Source organism: Cnephaeus nilssonii (genome assembly GCF_951640355.1).
Source record: "Cnephaeus nilssonii genome assembly, chromosome: 17".
In the NCBI taxonomy this organism is placed as follows: Eukaryota; Metazoa; Chordata; class Mammalia; order Chiroptera; family Vespertilionidae; genus Cnephaeus; species Cnephaeus nilssonii.
In genome coordinates, this window is record NC_137088.1 from 36,982,423 (window position 1) to 36,997,296 (window position 14,874).

The 14,874-nt window shown below is 46.2% G+C and overlaps 1 protein-coding gene across 1 annotated transcript; it reads left to right on the top strand.

Annotated features, from left to right (window-relative positions):
- Window positions 1-7,369: 7,369 nt before the first annotated feature.
- Window positions 7,370-14,780, top strand: RPUSD3 (RNA pseudouridine synthase D3; the record flags this gene model as incomplete). Its single annotated transcript, XM_079795006.1, is given in 10 exon segments — window positions 7,370-7,388; window positions 7,391-7,493; window positions 7,811-7,950; window positions 8,931-8,975; window positions 9,102-9,201; window positions 9,908-10,015; window positions 10,097-10,181; window positions 10,403-10,526; window positions 12,795-12,934; window positions 13,704-14,780. Coding segments are annotated over 10 exon segments (1,056 nt in total). The 3' UTR covers window positions 13,896-14,780.
- Between the last annotated feature and the right edge of the window lie 94 nt (window positions 14,781-14,874).

The window sequence follows — 14,874 nt, forward strand, 5'->3', positions numbered from 1 at the left end:
CCCTTTCTACTCTGGGCTTTCCTGCTCTTGCAGTTATGGCCGGAGGCTCGGCTCCGTGCCACCCCGGCTTCATGGGGTCGGCCTTCTCACATGGAGGCATGTTGTTTATATCAGCACAGAAGCTGTTTCTGGTCACTCTTTGCTGAGTCTGTGGCCTACCTGTTCCTCCTGTAAAGTCAGTCACACACTGAGTTGGGCTGGGGGTGGAAGAGACTTGGACTTTTGTCTCCACTCCCCCTCCTTCTGAGATTCAGAGCTTCACAAAGGAGCACTGAGTGACTGACTCTTGACACTGAGCCCTCCCAGCCCAGGAAAACTTAGGTTCTTCCTTTTCTTCAAAGAGCATGGAGATGAACGGAGTCACACCAGCAGTGGGCAGTGAATAGGAGGAGACAGGCCTTGATGAGTGTGGAGCACGTGGAGGGAAAATTTCAGAGTGTGGGAGCTCAAGTCTCAGCAGGGTCAGCAGCCAGTCCAAGTAGAGGAATGGTCCCCTCGGGGGCCAGTGGAGGAGAGGTCTGCTGCAGTTAGAGCAGGCAGCGTCCCAGCCACTCAGCCTTAGTCTTTCCATCTTGCTCAAGCTGGCACAGGAGACCTTCCAAAGGAAGGATTCTAAAATACCGTGGGGCCTACCCTGACTGGGTAGCTCAGTTGGTTAGAGCAGTGGTCGGCAAACTCATTAGTCAACAGAGCCAAATATCAACAGTACAACAATTGAAATTTCTTTTGAGAGCCAACTTTTTTAAACTTAAATTTCTTCTAATGCTACTTCTTCAAAATAGACTCACCCAGGCCGTGGTATTTTGTGGAAGAGCCACACTCAAGGAGCCAAAGAGCCTCATGTGGCTCGCGAGCCGCAGTTTGCCAACCACAGGGTTAGAGCATCATCCCCATACATCATGGTTGGAGGTTCGATCCCCAGTCAGGGCACGTACAAGAATTAATCTATGAATGCATAAATAAGTGGAACAACAAATTAATGTTTCTCTCTCCTTTCCTTTCTTTCTCTAAAATCAGTAAATAAAAATTTAAAATACCATGGGACTTGCCCTAGCCGGTTTGGCTCAGTGGATAGAGCATTGGCCTGTGGACTGAAGGGTCCCAGGTTTGATTCCAGTCAAGTGCACATGCCCAGATTTCGGGCTCAATTCCCAATAGGGGGAGTGCAGGAGACAGCCAATCAATGATTCTCTCTCGTCATTGATGTTTCTATCTCTCTCCCTCTCCCTTCCTCTCTGAAATCAATCCTATAAAATAAAAGGGTAATATGCAAATTGTCCCCTCGACTGGGAGTTCCACTTGAGTTCAACCAGAGGGCTGGGCTGGCCCGCCAACCACCCAGAACCCCTGCCCCAGGCCAGCCCCATCCCTGATCACCTCCCCCCTCCCCCCATCGAGGGCAGGGCTGGCCCGCCAACCACTTGCGGCCCCTCCCCCAGGCTGGCCTGACCAGATCACCCTGATCGGGGCTGGCCACTGGACCCCCACCCATGCACAAATTCATGCACTGGGCCTCTAGTAATAAATAAAAAAATACCATGGAACCTGTGACAAAGCACAGTAATGTCCAAGCCCCAAACAAGATAAAACCACACCACTTGCATTATTGCCAAAGTTCTTGCTAGTCCTGTCTATATTTGCTCACATCTATTTAAAAATTGGTTATTTAAATATTTGAATTAGAAAAAGTTCTTGAGGTATAACTTACATATACTAAAATTTACCCTTTTAAGGTATATACTAGTAGTTCAATTAACTTTGGGCAAATTGATACAGTATGTAGCCACCACTTCCAGCATGCCAAAAAGCTCCTTTATGCCCCTTTCTAGTCAATCCTATTCCCCCACCCACTCCAAGCCCTTGGCATCCACTTGGTTTTCTGCCAAAATAGTTAGCCTTTTCTAAAATGTCATGTATATAGAATCACACAGTCTTTTAAAAATTTAGTTCTATCAAATTTTAGTTTTGAAATTTTTTATTATTTAAAAATTTTTATGAAACTTAGTCTTTTATGCTTGATTTATATATTTAAACTAGATATATATATATATGTATCTACTTATATAAAAGCCTAAGCAACCGTTACAACCGGATGACCAGATGACCGGCCGGTAGCTATGATGTGCACTGACCACCAGAGGGCAGACGCTCAACACAGGAGCTGCCCCCTGGTGGTCAGTGTGCTCCCACAGCCAACCTCCCACGATCCCTGCCCCCAGTTGGCTGGCCCCAATGGCCTCGATCAGCCCTGATCACTGGCCAGGCCAAGGGACCCCACCTGTGCACAAATTTGTGCACCAGGCTGAATTACATGAGCATTTAATCCAATAATGCCAGCTGTATGGAGAGAGCAGCAGGTCATCCTGAAAATTTTGCTCTAACATCTCCTACTCATTGGCTGATTATATATGGATAAGGAAGAAGGGCTACATGCAAGGGGGAAGGGGGACAGGAGAAGGGCTGCAGGATCCATGGTCCCTATGTCTCCTTCCAGGATCTTGAAGTCCAATAACAAGGTAGTTAACTTAGTATGATGTTAAAAACCAGCTCAGCCTGTTCCTGGGACTGGAGAATGGTCAGCATTCCTGAGGCGAATTCCCAGAGGGGGTCAGGGTCCAGGCACAGCAACCAATTCAAGTGTTTCCTGTCCTTGATTTGCTCTCAAAATGAATTTTTTGAGTAATGGACCTATCCAGGCTCCAAGGCATTGTATCTTTTTACAGCCTTGTTTTTCTTCTTATAACAGATTCTCCAGTTTCCCAGGATCTGTAAGAAAACCTGTTATAGCCCGCCCAGCCGGTGTGGCTCTGTGGTTGAGCATGACCCATTCACCAAGAAGTCCAATTCTCAGTCGGGGCATACGCCTGGGTTATGGGCTCAATCCCCAGCAGGGGGCATGCTGGAGGCAGCCAATCAGTATTGCATGGCTGTTTCTATCTCCTTCTCCCTCTCCCTTCCTTTCTCTCTCAAATCAATAAAAACACACTTAAAATTTTTTTTAAAACCTCTTACCTATAGTTAGTAAAATGAATAATCATTAAACAACTGTGGTCCTATTCCTATATGTGCCCTTCTCCCTATCACTTTCAGAAATCCAGGAGTATATAAATAAAACAAATGTACATAAATCGCACACACATATAGTCATGCACCCCATAATGATGGGGATAGTTCTGGGAAATGCACCGTTAGACAATTTCATTGTTGTGTGAATATTATAGAGTGCACTTACACAAACCCAAATGGTATAGCCTTCTACACACCTAGGCTACAATCCTGTATAGCATGTTACTGTACAAAACAACATGAGATTAAATCAAGCACAAAAGAAAATTATGCAATTCATTGATGCAGTAAGTATGAGATGTATGATCCTGCTGCTAGTATAACATGGCATACTGTTTTATGGCAAACGTTTTTTAATAAGTAGAAAGAGTACACTCTAAAGCAGTGATGGCGAACCTATGACACGCGTAACCATTTCTGATGATACGCGGCCGCATGCCGAGGATGAAACATCTGCTGCTCCTGAGGATGAAACATTTGCGACTAGAGTCTTGGAGTTAGTTTTTTTCCTCAAAGTGACACACTACCCGAGTTGTGCTCAGTTTTTTGGAGAAGTTTGACACACCAAGCTCAAAAGGTTGCCCATCACTGCCTAAAGTAATGATAAAAATAAAGTATAGTGAATACATAAACCAGTCCCATAGCCGTTTATTACTATTTTTAAGTATTATGTACTGTACATAATTGTATACACTATACTTTTCTATGAAAGGCAGTGCAGTAGGTTTGTCTACACCAGCATCACCACAAACATGTGCGTTAAGCATTGTGCTATGACAGTGTAACAGCTTCAACCTCACTAGGCGATAGTAATATTTCAACTCCATTACAATCTTTTTTAAAAATATTTTTAAATGGCCGAAATCGGTTTGGCTCAGTGGATGGAGCGTTAGCCTGCGGACTGAGGGGTCCCGGGTTCGATTCCGGTCAGGGGCATGTGCCTTGGTTGCGGGCACATCCCCAGTGGGGGGTGTGCAGGAGGCAGCTGATCGATGTTTCTCTCTCGTCGATGTTTCTAACTCTCTATCTCTCTCCCTTCCTCTCTGTAGAAAATCAATAAAATATATTTTAAAAAAATATTTTTAAATGATTTTTTTAGAGGAAAACATCGATGTGAGAGGTTTTTTAAAGATATTTTAAAAAATTTTTAGAGATACAGGGAGAGGGAGAAAAAGAGAAACATCAATATGAGAGTGAAACATCAATCAGGTGGGAACACCCTGTACCAGGGATTGAGCCTGCAACCCAGGCATGTGCCCTGACCTAAATAGAACCAATGACCTTTTTGTACATAGGACAAAGCCCAACCAACTGAGCCACACTGGCCAGGGCTCTATTATAATTTTATGGGAACACCATCACATGTGGTCCATAGTTGACCGAAATGTCATTATGTGGAGCATGGCTATATACAGTATATATATATTGATTAGGGCCCTTTAATTCGTGTGGAACAACGTCTGAATAGCACAACATACCTAAGTATCGTTGCTGATCAAGTTCATCCTATCAGGTTGATGGCGTATCCCAATGGAGATGGCTTCTTCCAACAAGACAATGTGCCATGCCATGGTGCTCATATTGTGCAGGAGTGGTTTCAAGAACATGAGGGAGACTTTACCTTGCTTAGGTGGCCCCCACAATCACCAGATCTCAAACCAATTGAGCATTTGTGGGACGAAGTTAAAAGAGCCATCAGGCAGCTGGTCCCACAACCATCAAATCTCCCAGAACTGGACAGTGCTATTCATTAGGCATGGTGTCAGATTCCTCGCATCACCTTTCAACATGTCGTGGAGTCAATGCCAAGAAGAATCGCCACAGCATTGAAGGCAAAAGGTGGTCCAATGAAGTACTGATGGGGTGGTCATAACAATCTGGCCACTCAGTGTGTGTGTGTGTGTGTGTATGTAATCTCTAAAGGCTCAGGGGTGTGTGTGTATATATATATATATATATATATATATATATATATATACACATACAGTGCATGCAATTCTAGTCACACTGCCCTTCACTTTGTTTTTTTTTACTTAATATTTCTGGAGATTGAGTCATATCAGCACATATAAACCTATACATTCCTTAATGGCTGCACGGTCTGGATGTGCTACAATTGACTTAGCCATCCCTCTATTGATGGATTTAGGTTAATTTGAAGTTTTTTTGTTAATGCAAACAATGAATTAAAAGTTATAGTGCTCTTAGTAAATAAATAAAACAATGCACAGGTTGCATGTGACCTTTCCATAGTTGTAATTACAGAACAGAATCCATTTTGTTCTTTTTTTTTTTTTACTTAGTTCATTTCTCTTGTTGTTCCCTCCCTCTGCTTCCTGGTAAATTTCTATAAGTTCTTCACACCTGCCAATCATAACCCATGCTTGGACACCTTTTTTGATTTCACCTGGTTTCTCACTCCTCTCTCTCTAATCCTGCACAGGGTTTATCAAGGTGTGTTGTGATGCTGTGATCTGAACTGTATTCACTTGGTTGAACTTCTTGTGAGTAGTGCCTGGGTCTTGCTGATCTGTGTTCCCCACTTGCCAGGCCTGGAATAGAGTTAGCATTAAAAAGATGTTGACTAGCCCTAGCCAGTTTGGCTCAGTGGATAGAGTGTTGGCCTATAGACTGAAGAGTTCCGGGTTAGATTCTGGTCAAGGGCACATGCCCTGGTTGTGGGCTCGATCCCCAGTGGGGGGCATGCAGGAGGCAGCCGATCTGTGGTTCTCTCTCATCTTTGATGTTTCTATCTCTCCCCCTCTCCCTTCCATTCTGAAATCAATAAAAATATATTTTTAAAAAATGTTGAATAGGTGATGTATTAGATTTATTTCCCGTATAGAGCTAATCAATTTATGTTTCCAGTGTTGAGGCTTGTTTTGTTTTTGCTTTGATAAATAATGCTTTAGTGAATCTCCTGCCTCTGGACTTTTTCTCCTTTTGGATTATGCACCAGGCTGTTCTTCCAAGCAGTTTACTGGATTCCCCTCACCTCCTACCCGCAACTTGCCTTAAGATAGTGCGCATAACAGTGGCTTTTTGAAGTCAGAGGGCTTCTAGAATTAAAATGGTAATTAGAAAACCTAACGTTCGTTCTGTTTTGTCCTGAGACAGCGTCTCTGACCCTGATGAATTCCTTCTCTGCTCTGTGTCTCAGCTTCCCTGTCAATGTTAAGAAATATTCAAACCTGTGAAGAATTTTTGTGAGTTTATTTGAGCCAAACTGTCGACAAATGCCAGGAAGCAAAATCTCAATGGATTGAGATAATGCTCTGGAGAATGGCAGTTATGTACTTTGTGTTTGTCCTTTTATTAAATATATATATTTTATTTATTTAAGAGAGAAAGGGGGAGAGAGAGATAGAAACATCAATGATGAGAATCATTGATTGGCTGCCTCCTGCACGCCCCCTATTAGGAGGGGGGGCGGGGGGTGTCGAGCCCACAACCCAGGCATGTGCCCTTGGCCCAAATGGAACCTGGGACCCTTTAGTCCGCAGGCGGATGCTCTATCCACTGAGCCAAACCCGCTAGGGCTGCACCTTGTTTTATACATTACAATCAAAAGAGGAGACCTAAGTGAGTTACATGAAATCCATCCGTGATAGATTAGGGAGGTGGGAGAAAGCAAAGTGGGGCGGAGGAGGGAGGGGAAACTCTGGGACTGGATAAAAAGTAAAATGATAGACACACTTTTTACTTAGGTGGGTGCAGGACAGTTAACAGTCAACCAATTAACTCAATAACAATAAGGGAATTTGTGGTCTCTGCAGACTGGTGCCTGTGCTTTGAGGGGTCTGGAAAAAGGAAAATTACTTTGACATTCCGACGATATGTATCACAGGTGAAAAAGAACAACAGAAAGTCTCAGTTATGATAAAGATTGACCTTTTTCAGGTAAGATACTGGCCTAGAACATGACTACCCACCATAAACGGCTTTTCGTTTTCCAAGTTTTAATTTCAGACCATCCTTTGTGGTTACTTTAGGTCTCTGAGTTTGCAAGGCGGCCACGCAGGCTTCCCTTACCTAGCCAGGTTAGCACGCGGCCTCTTTCCGTCCAACCTTTCGCCCGCTTTGTAGGCAGAGAGCCTCTCTGACCTGACAAATCTCTTCTCTACTCTGTGCCTCAGTTCCCCAAACGCACTGCGAGCACTAAAGCACTTCCTTCCGGGCGAAGGCAAAGTCCCGCCTTCTCACGGCTCTAAAGCCCCACCTTCTTGCTTTCCCGATTGACAGTCGATCCGACCAATCAGCGTGCTGTGGGCTAGCATGGGGCGTGGGGCTGCCCTCTGGACACATGCGCACTAATTTTGCAGGGAAATGGGCGGCTGCCGGGTGCTGGGCCAGCTCTGGGGTCGCTGGTGGCGGGGACCAGGGGTCGGCTCAGCTCGAAAGGTCGCAGGCTTTGGCACCGAGGCCCGGTGATTGCACACATCCCCATACACACTTCCGCGGGGGGGGGGGGGGGGGGGGCGGGCTGGGGGAAGGTGTGTGCGGGATCTGGAGTTAGGAAGATATGGGTTCTAATGCTGGTTCTGCTGTATGTTGGCACATTAGTCACTAGTCCTCTCTGAGCCTCAGTTTTCTCCTCTGTAAAATGGGGCCAGTCGAACCTGAGTTTTCGGAGACCTCAGCCCAGGTATTTTGAGGCATTTGTTAGGATTTAGGAAGGGTGTGTGGAGGTAAGAATGGGCAGCACCTCGGTAAACACACTCCCCTGTGGCTTACTCCACTCCAGGCGTCGGCTGCAACCTCGAGGCTCCAGCAAACGATCAGGGTCCCTGGGAAACCAGCCCTTCCCAGGGCTGCTGCAGCCAGAGAACCTCAGCCGGGAGGAGCTGGTCGATGTGCTGAGGGCATCTGTGGTGGACCAGAAAGGTGAGCGTGAGCGAGACAGCTGCACAGAGACCGGAGGGAGCTTGCTGCCCCTAGCCTTCTGGCCAACTGAATGGGCTCCCTATTAAAAGCCTTTAGGGTCGAATCCTGGTCTGCCTCCTATTAGAGTCACGGGCAGGAATGAGCCACATAATCTCTCTGAGCCTCGGCATTATGGGAATGGGGTATGGGATGGAAGGGTGGAAAGAACTAGAGAATATTAAACACAGTAGGCATTTCAGAATGGGAATTGCTGTAATAAATTGCTGACTGATGGACAAAACACAAGCTTTGGAGTCGGATCTAGGCTCTGTAATCAGCTTGCTGTGTGGCTTTAGGAAAGTAACAATTTGAGCCTCAGTCTTCATTCAGCCATTTAATACGTCTCTTAACTATTATTGAGCATAGGCTATGTTCCAGACACCAGGCATAGCTAAGCTATACAAGATAAATATGGTTCCTGCACTCAGCGAGCCAATATTTTAGTGGGAGAAATGGATTAAACAAATGAACAAGGTACTTACTAGTGATCAGTGCTATGAATAAAACAGTGGTATGACGGTGAGGGACTGTAGGAGTGGGGCAGACATTAGATTGCAGAATTAGGGCTCTCTGCTGGTGACGTTTGAGCCAGGATGATATGAAGGACACAGACATGAAAATCTGGGACAGAAGATACAGCAAATGCAAAGGCCCTGAGGTGGCAGGAGCTTAGCCTATGTGAGGGACAGGAAGAAGTTTAGTTTAGGGTGCGGTTGATAACATGTCTGAGAGTTGTGGTGGGGCCTCATGATAAGATGAATTGAGCCAGAGGGAAGGGGGGGCAGAGGCTGGGTGGAGGGGGCAAAGGGAGTGGGAAAATGGGACATCTGTAATAGTGTCAATAATAAAAATAAAGAAAAAAAAAGATGAATTGAGAAAGTGCTTTGTAAACTCTAACTGCTGCTTTTTCTGCCAATGATGTTCCTGTATGTATGTTTTAGGACCACTAGTGACGCTGAACAAGCCACAGGGTCTTCCAGTGACAGGTATGGACAGGGGAAGGAGATGCACTGAAAGGGGGTTTGATGTCTCTAAGGAGGGAATAGTGAAGAGGAGGGGATGATGGGATAGAGTTGCCTCTGGAGCAACTTGTATTTTTTCTTTTTTTCCAGGAAAACCAGGAGAGCTGACATTGTTCTCAGTGCTGCCAGAGCTGAGCCAGTCCCTGGGGCTTGGGGAGCAGGAGCTCCAGGTTGTCCGAGCATCTGGGAAGTAAGTGGGGGTGATAGGAAGGTAGGATAGGCATCCATCTAGGGTTAGGGAACAGTTGCTTGGAAATAAGCCGAAGCATTTCCATGGCTGGTTTGGGATCGTAGAGATAGAATACAAGGTGCAGGAGGGAACAGACAGATCTGGGTTCAAATCCTCATGCACAAACTGGGATCTTAGGCAAAGCATGAAACCTCACTGAGCCCCGGTTTCCTTCATCATTACATAGAGCTAATAATCGCAATGTTCAGTATGCAGTCACTTTTCCAAGTCCATACTCATGGCAGGCATTGGCCATGAATTGATCATCGATATTCTTTCTTCTAACTGCCATCAATTAGGGATGGTACTTGAGAAGAAATATTTTTGCACTTTCACAAACTCAAATTGGCTTGTTTGTGGGGAATTTAATGACTTCAGAGCTAATATATATGAAATTAGTAGTATCGGGCCTGGCACATGGTGGACCCACAGCAATTGGTGGTAATTGTTATGACATTTACCTCTGTGCTCCCTGGGATCCAAGGCGGAATGAGAGACACATTGAGCTACATAGCCTTTATCAAGCACGAGGAAGCCCTGTTTCCCAGGAGGAGGTCTGGGTTATAATCTGGTATTACTGTTTGGCCTTAAACAGGTCAGTGTTCCTCCTTTTTTTGTGAATGAGCCCAAGGGACTTTAACTTTCATGACTTGTCCCCTTCCTTCAGGGAGACCTCTGGGCTTGTACTCCTCTCCAGTTGTCCCCAGACAGCAAGCCGCCTCCAGAAGTTCTTCGCCTGTTCACGAAGAGCCCAGAGACCCACAGCCACCTACTGGTGAGAGGTGCTGGCAGGCTCCCAGGGCAGTGGGGAGGTCCCGCCACGCCTCTCTGTGACCGCCTCCGGCCTCGTTCTCAGGGCTGTCACTGATGGGATCCCCGCTGCTTCTGAGGGGAAGATCCAAGCAGCTCTGAAACTGGAATACGTTGATGGCGTTGGTTTCGTGAGTCAGGGTCTGGGTGGGGAACAGGAGGAGACTCTCCAGACATACCTACTCTTACAGGGGAGGGGAGGGCATAGACTCGAGGTAGCTGGCTCTCCTGTCTCCCAAAACAGGCAAGTGACCACTGCCTATACTGCCTGTCCTGAGTAGCCGGGAGGGTTTGGGTAATGCTCCCGGGTGTGTGTGTGAAGCGTGTTCATTCTCGGGGGCTGATACCACAGGCAGTTCCAGTGAAGTCCCCGTCCCGAAAGGACATCCTGGAAGGTGTCAAGAGGACCCTAAGCCACTTCCGTGTGGTGGCCACAGGCCCTGGCTGTGCTCTGGTCCAGCTGCAACCACTAACAGGTGGGTCTAGAGCCCCAGCCAGATTTTAGAACTGCATTTGGCTGGGGAGGTGAGGGAGTGGGAGGAAGGTGGTAGTGTTAGGAGCAGCCCGGGGAGCATTTGATGGACCCCAAAGGTGTATGCGACCAGGCCCAGCTTGTCTTCTGTTGTCAATCTAATGGTCATTCCTTTGTAGCTCATCGGTTTTTTTCTCTTGGTTATTGATCTCAGGGTCTTCTCTTTGTCTTTGGTGTTCTGTAGTTTCCCTATGATAAATCTAGGTGTGGGGGGTTATTTTTATTTATGTTGCTTGGGATTCACTGTGCTTCCTGAATCTGAAGATTAATATATTTCATCAATCCTGGAAAGTTCTCTTTCCAAATGTTGTGCCTCTTGCATTCTTTCTATTCTCTTCCTTTTCAATGCCTAATAGACATGTTTGACCTTCTCATTCTATTCCCTATTAACTTTTCTTTCCTATTTTTTTATTTCTTTATCTCTGCTGCATTCTGGGTAACTTCTTTTAATTGATTTGAGAGAGAGAGAGAGAGCAAGGAAGGAAGGGAGAGAAACACCCATCTGTTGCTCCACTTATTTATGCAGTCATTGGCTGATTCCTGTATGTACGTTGACTGGGGTTGAACCCTCAACCTTGGTGTATTGGGATGACACTAACCAACTGAGTTACCTGTCCAGGGCCTGGGTAATTTCTTTAGATCTATCTTCCAGTTGAGTACTTTTCCTTTAATTGGATCTAATCTGCAAATTTAACCTATCCATTGACTATATTTTTCACTTCTAGGAGTTCTATTTGGGTCTTTTATAAATACAAATGGCCTTTTAAAAAACATGTCATGCTTTTTTATCCAATTATTTGTTCTTTTTTTTTTTTTTTTTTTTTTTTTGGTCTTTAATCATTTTAAACAATTGTGTTTCTATAATTCCACTGTCTGAAATTCTTGAGGGTATAATTCTATTGTGTTTCCCACCGACTCTCTCACTTGGTGGGTTAGGTTCAGCTGGGCCCCTGTGGAAACCCTTTATTGCCTCATTGGATGAGGGCCCTTTGGGAGAGGTTTCGCCTTTGCTTCTGCTGAATGCCTCAGGACTATCACTACTTTAGGATCTCCCTACATATTGGTTTCAGTCAGAAGTTCCCAGATCATTCGAGACGTATTAGAGCCCCAAACCTGTGTGAGAACAGGCTCATGGCTATGAATTTTAAGGGGAATGGTTCATTCCTCTTATCTAGTTCTAAGGTAATCATCTGCCTTCCTTGGTGGCTGGCTTTTTCTCCCGTCCACCATTTTCATTGGGGCAGCAAGGCCTCATCCCTGGCCTCTGGGGTAGCTACTTAAACCCAGACCCCCTGGATATCAAGATTGGCAGCACTCCTAGAATAGGTGAAATGTTGGCTCTTGTGTGTTCTAGATTTGTTTTCCTTTTTGTGTTTTGGTCTTGAGGACCTTACTTGCCTGTGTACCCAGTTGTGTCTTTAAAAGATTGATTGTTATGTCTTCCCAGTGTTTCTAGGTGGCTTATCGCAAGAGGGTTTTTAGATTTTTACCAGACATAGAAGCAGAGTACAGCTCCCGGGTTTAAATCCCAGTTTATGGTGGTAGGCAAGTCACTTCTCTTTGAGCTTTGGTTTTCCAAGATGATAGTATGACCCACCTTACAGGGTGGCCAGGACAATTAAATAAGTTTATATATGTGAAACATTTTGTACCATATCTAGCACATGGCCCCCTCATTTCTGTATTTGCCAAGGTACTTTTGGTTGTACATTTCCCAAAAGCTAGTTCAAATTGGTATAAGACAAAAAGAAAGAATTTGTTGGCTCACATAATTTGGCTGGACCAGAGGCTCAGAGGATGTCATCAGGAAGCTGTTTCTCCACTCTTGCCTCCCGTACATTGGCTTCTTTCTCCCACAGGCTCTCCCCTGGTGAAGGTGGAGATGGCCAGGGCTCCAGCAGCTCCGGGCTCCCACCCCACCAGTTCAGCACCCCAGCAGGAAAGAACATGCTTTATACCCAGTAGCTTCAGCAATAAATTCAGGGTTGCCTCTCTTCATGGGTGAATCTCACAGGCCAGGTGGGTTGACAGCTGTGACTATCCTGACCTGGTCATGTGCCCTGCTGTGGAGGCCGGGGCAGTAGCATCAGCCTCACTAAAACCACCTGATCTGAGAATAGGGGTGGTGTTTCCCCAGAGGAAATGGGGACAGGTGATATTGGGTAGGACAGAGAGCAGCTGCTAACCATCTGATCTCTCTCCTATCTCCTAGTGTTCCCCAGTCAGCTACAGGTACACATGGTACTCCAGCTCTGCCCTGTGCTCGGGGACCACACGTACTCAGCCCGCGTGGGCACTGTCCTGGGCCAACGCTTTCTACTGCCAGCTGAGAGCACCAAGCCCCAAAAACAGGTACCCAAGCTGACCTGACCTGTCTTCTGCCTCCTGGGGGTGGGCTGGGGGACGAGGGTGGGCAGATCTCCAGACCTTACCTCTGCAGCTTGGGACTGGGAGGCGGTCCCTCTTGGCTTCCAAAGGTACTGTAGCCCTGTCTGGCTGTATGGCCCTGAGCAAGTGACACCCCCTCTCCTGGGCCTCATTCTGCCCCATCTGTTCACAAAGAAGGCTGAACTAGCTGATTCCTAAAGGCCCTTCTCAGGCTGCTTTTCTTTGTATTAGGTAACTGTCAGTTCTAACAGACTAGCCCCAAAGTACTAGAGTCTTTAACACATGAATTTCCCTCCATGTTAAATCCAATTCATGGGGGTGGGGCAGAGGTGAGCTTTGCTCCAAGGAGTCACTCAGGGACCCAGGCTGTTGCTATCTAGCCAGCAGATAAGTGGGGACAGTGCAGGTTCACATGGGAGATTTTCATGGGCCAGGTCTGGAAGCGGCATACATACAGACTCTCCCATTCCATTGGCTAGAGCTCAATCACATGTCCTCACCGAACTGCAAGAGGGGCTGGGAAATGTCCTATAGCTCTATGCCCAGGCAGAAACTGATTTGGTGAACCCCTAGCCATAGTGAGCGTGTATGAGTGTTTACACGTGCACATGTAGAAAGGAAATTAGTAACTACAGACATGGAGGGAAGGAGGAAGTACTTGCCTAACTCCCATTTTGGTTAGAGCTGGTTGGAACTGACCTGGCTGAATGCTGACATGCCTCTCCCACCGCAGGTCCTGGATGAAGCCCTCCTCAGACGCCTCCACCTGACGCCTGCCCAGGCTGCCCAGATGCCCTTGCACCTCCACCTGCACTCTCTCCACCTCCCAGGCCCCAGGCCCAGGGATGCCCCCATAGAGCTTTTAGCACCTTTGCCCTCGTATTTCTCCAGAACCCTACAGTGCCTGGGGCTCCACCAACAATAGTTCTCCTTCTGTTCCTACTGGAAAGTGGTGGGTGTGGGGGCCTGCAGGCTGGAGGAGAATGAGCTCAGTGTGCAGCATGCAGTAAGGTCATGGTTTAGGGCTCTGCGGTTGGACTAACCTAAGATCACTTCCTGGCCAGGCACTTGCTGTGTGATGTTGGACAAATAACTTCACCTCTCTGGATTTGAGATAGTAAATGTACCTAACTCATAGTATGGTTTTGAGGATTTGCTGAGAAAGTAAATGTTTACCATGGACCATGCTTTCTGTTGAGTTCAAAGTGTGGCCTTTTATTTAGCTGTTTCTGCCCCAATTCTAGTTGGGAAGAACTGTTAGATTTTTTAAAATTGTGATAAAACACACCTAACAAGATTTACCCTCTTACCATTAAGTGTACAGTTCAGTGGGCATTAAGCACATTCACAACGTTTTGCAACCATCACCATTATCTGTCTCCAGAACTCTTTTCATTTTGCAGAACTGAAACTCTGTACCCATTAAACACTAAGTCCCCATTTCCCCTCCCTGCCCCTGCTAGCCACAATTCTCCTTCGTCTCTATGAATTTGACTACTCTAGAGAACCTCATGTAAGAAAGATGTTTTTTTTACTTTAAAAATTTGTGAAATAGATTAAACATACAGAGTGCATAAAACATCTCTGTGATTTAAAGAATAATTATAAGGTGATACCTACATAACCATTACTCAGGGCATGAAATAGAAACATCCTCTCTTATAAAGCAGCAGTTCTCAGCCCTAACCCACATTAGAACGCCCCCTACGTAGCCTCCTCAGGAAGCTTTTAAAGTCCCCATGACTTGCCCAGCCGGTATGATGCTTGAGCATTGTCCCATGAACCAGGTCACGGTTCCATTCCTGGTCAGGGCACATGCTGGGGTTTTGGGCTTGATCCCCAGTAGGGGGTGTGCAGGAGGCAGCCAATTATGATTCTCTCATCATTGATGTTTCTTTTTTTAA